Source organism: Sceloporus occidentalis, unplaced genomic scaffold, assembly GCF_023333645.1.
Source record: "Sceloporus occidentalis isolate IW3139 unplaced genomic scaffold, rSceOcc1.0.p SCAF_1, whole genome shotgun sequence".
Taxonomy (NCBI): domain Eukaryota; kingdom Metazoa; phylum Chordata; class Lepidosauria; order Squamata; family Phrynosomatidae; genus Sceloporus; species Sceloporus occidentalis.
The window spans coordinates 121,466,085-121,468,671 of record NW_028316981.1 but is presented as its reverse complement, the minus strand read 5'-3'; the positions used below and the strand labels follow the sequence as shown (position 1 = coordinate 121,468,671).

The window sequence follows — 2,587 nt, the reverse complement described above, 5'->3', positions numbered from 1 at the left end:
TCCCTGTGCTGCCAGTGCTATAAGTTCCCAGCTCCGTTGGGGCAGTCCCTTTTGCCACTGCCCTCTGCTCTCCCTCCTTGGAGGTCTTTAAGCAGAGGCTGGAGGGCCATCTGTCCCCGGGGGGGGGGGGGGGCTTTGATTGAGAGTTCCTGCATGGCAGAAGGGGGTTGGACTGGGTGGCCCTTCTTGGGGTCTCTTCCAACTCTATGAGTCTATGGTTCTTATGATTCCCTGTTCAAGCACAAAAAGCAAAGCAAAGCAAAACAAAAACCACTGGGGGACTTTGGTGGGCAAGTCACACGCTCTCAGCCTGAGAAGATGGCCAGGGCAACACCCCTTTGAAGTAAACCAGGGCCAGCTATCCTCAAAAGAATTGGCAGTGCTTGCCCCTAGGAAGAGCAGGCTAGCCCCCAGAGAGTCAGTGGAGCATCCTGGCCCAGAGAGAGAAGGAGAGGAGAAGCCCAGGCGCCTGCTCCTTGCCTTGCCCAGAGGGAGGGCAGGCGCGGGGCTTTTCAAGCCCAGAGGGTTCTCTGGGGCCAGTATCCCCGGGGGGCCCGTGCTGCTGCTGCTGCTGCTCACCTGCTGCTTCAGACCAGGCGCTCCTGGGGTCCGGCGAGCGCGGGGCTCCTCTGGCTGAGCTCCAGGGGCGGGGGTCCCGGGGCCCGGGGCGGCTGGCGCTGGGAGAGGCGCTGGGAGAGCTTGGCGGCCAGGCGGAGGAGGCTGGGCGGGGGGCGGAGGGGGGCCTCCTGGCCGGGCTCCGGGATGCCGCGGAGGTTGCCCGAGTACCAGAAGAGCCAGCAGAGCAGCGAGAGGAAGAGCAGCAGGGCCCCCGAGAGCACCAGGAAGTCCTCGAAGGAGGCGCCGTCCTCCAGCCTCGGGTGGCCCACCGCCCCCGCCAGCACCAGCCCCAGCCCCGCCGCGTCCAGCGCCAGCGCCGCCACCAAGAAGGCCGCGCACCGCCCGCCCCACCACAGGCCCATGCCCCCTAGCACCACCAGCACCAGCAGCAGGAGCCGGCGAGCAGGCGAACAGGCAAGCAGGGACACGGCGCCAGCCCCCGCCCCCGCCCCCGCCCCGCCCCAGGGAAGGCCCTCGACCGCCAGCATTCCCCAGGGACCGCAGCCCTGGCACTGGCGGACAAGGCTTCTGCCCTTTCAAAAAACCTCCTCCTCCTCCTCCTCCTCTCAGGCTGAGAGAGTGCCACCTGCCCAAAGCCACTTACTAGTTTCCCCTGGCCGAGCAGAGATTGGGACCCAGCTCTTCACCAGAGTCATAGAATCATAGAATCATAGAGTTGGAAGAGACCCCAAGGGCCACCCAGTCCAACCCCCTTCTGCCATGCAGGAAATCTCAGTCAAAGCATCCCCAACAGATGGCCATCCAGCCTCTGTTTGAAGACCTCTAAGGAAGGAGACTCCACTACACTTCGAGGGAGTTTGTTCCACTGTTGAACAGCCCTTACTGTCAGGAAGTTCTTCCTAATGTTGAGTGGAATCTCTTTTCCTGGAGCTTGCATCCATTGTTCCGGGTCCTGTTCTCTGGAGCAGCAGAAAACAAGCTTGCTCCCTCCTCAATATGACAGTCCTTCAAATATTTAAACAGGGCTATCATATCACCTCATCCATTGCCATCCTCTGAGGCTGAGAGAGTGTGACCTGCCCAAGCTCCCCCATTAGTCTTTTGCATGGCCCACTTGGGATTCGAACCCTGCTCTCCCCAGAGCCCTGTTCCAAGGCTCAGACCATGACACTTGGCTGAAATGGGAAGTCACTGCAATCATAACCACAATCATAATAACATTTATTTCTACCTGCCTCTCCAACAAGATCAAGGCGTCTTACATCAATAATGAAATCCATTCAATACAATAAAAATAAATCCAACTATCCTCTCCCTCCTGAAACCAAATCAACATAAAAATTACAACATAACAATAACTGTAATAAAATATAATTAAAACCATTAAAACAGTCATGAACATGCTTGAGATCTGGGGATGTTGTTGTTGTTGTTGTTGTGTGCCTTCAAGTCATTTCCAATTTATGTTCAGAGGGGATCAGCCTTTTTTTATTCCCATCTCCTCTGAGGCTGAGAGAGTGTGACTTGCCTAAGGTTACCCATTGGGTTTCCCTGGCTGAGCAGAGATTGGAACCCGCCCCTTCTCCAGAGTCCTACTCAAAGGCTCAAACCATGACCCTACCCTGGCTCTGGAAATCTGGAGACTGAAATAAAGTATCACTTGGGAGGGGAAGAATCCTTATATGGAGGGGGCAACGTCCTTATTTTGCTCGCCCTGGAGCTGCACCCTTGGGTTCAATGACCCCAGCTGTGTTCTTTGCAGAATGAAGGAGATGGAAGCCAAAGGCTCTCTGGCTTATCCTGCATATGGCCAGGCTAGCTGAGCGTTGTAGTCAGTGGCGAGACTAAGGGCATGTGGGGGGTTCAGGCCACACCAGGTGACTTCCTAAGGTGGGGTGACACCAGCGTTCCTCAGACATCTGCCTTTGGGCAGAAACAGGCACTGGCATTCGCCTGTTTGCTGGAGACAAGGCAGGAGTGGAGTGAGGCTCAGTGGGAGGAGGGAGGA

At 56.9% G+C, this 2,587-nt stretch overlaps 1 protein-coding gene across 1 annotated transcript; it reads right to left on the bottom strand.

Moving 5' to 3' along the window:
- Positions 1 to 587: 587 nt before the first annotated feature.
- LOC149322055 (transmembrane protein 238-like) lies at positions 588 to 1,106 on the bottom strand. The gene has a single exon (XM_089522458.1). It carries the CDS (start codon positions 1,104 to 1,106, stop codon positions 588 to 590), a length of 519 nt encoding a protein of 172 aa, XP_089378584.1.
- Between the last annotated feature and the right edge of the window lie 1,481 nt (positions 1,107 to 2,587).

Excerpts from the sequence above, each read along its gene's own strand:
- LOC149322055 (XM_089522458.1), bottom strand. The coding sequence starts at position 1,106 with ATGCTGGCGGTCGAGGGCCTTCCCTGGGGCGGGGCGGGGGCGGGGGCG.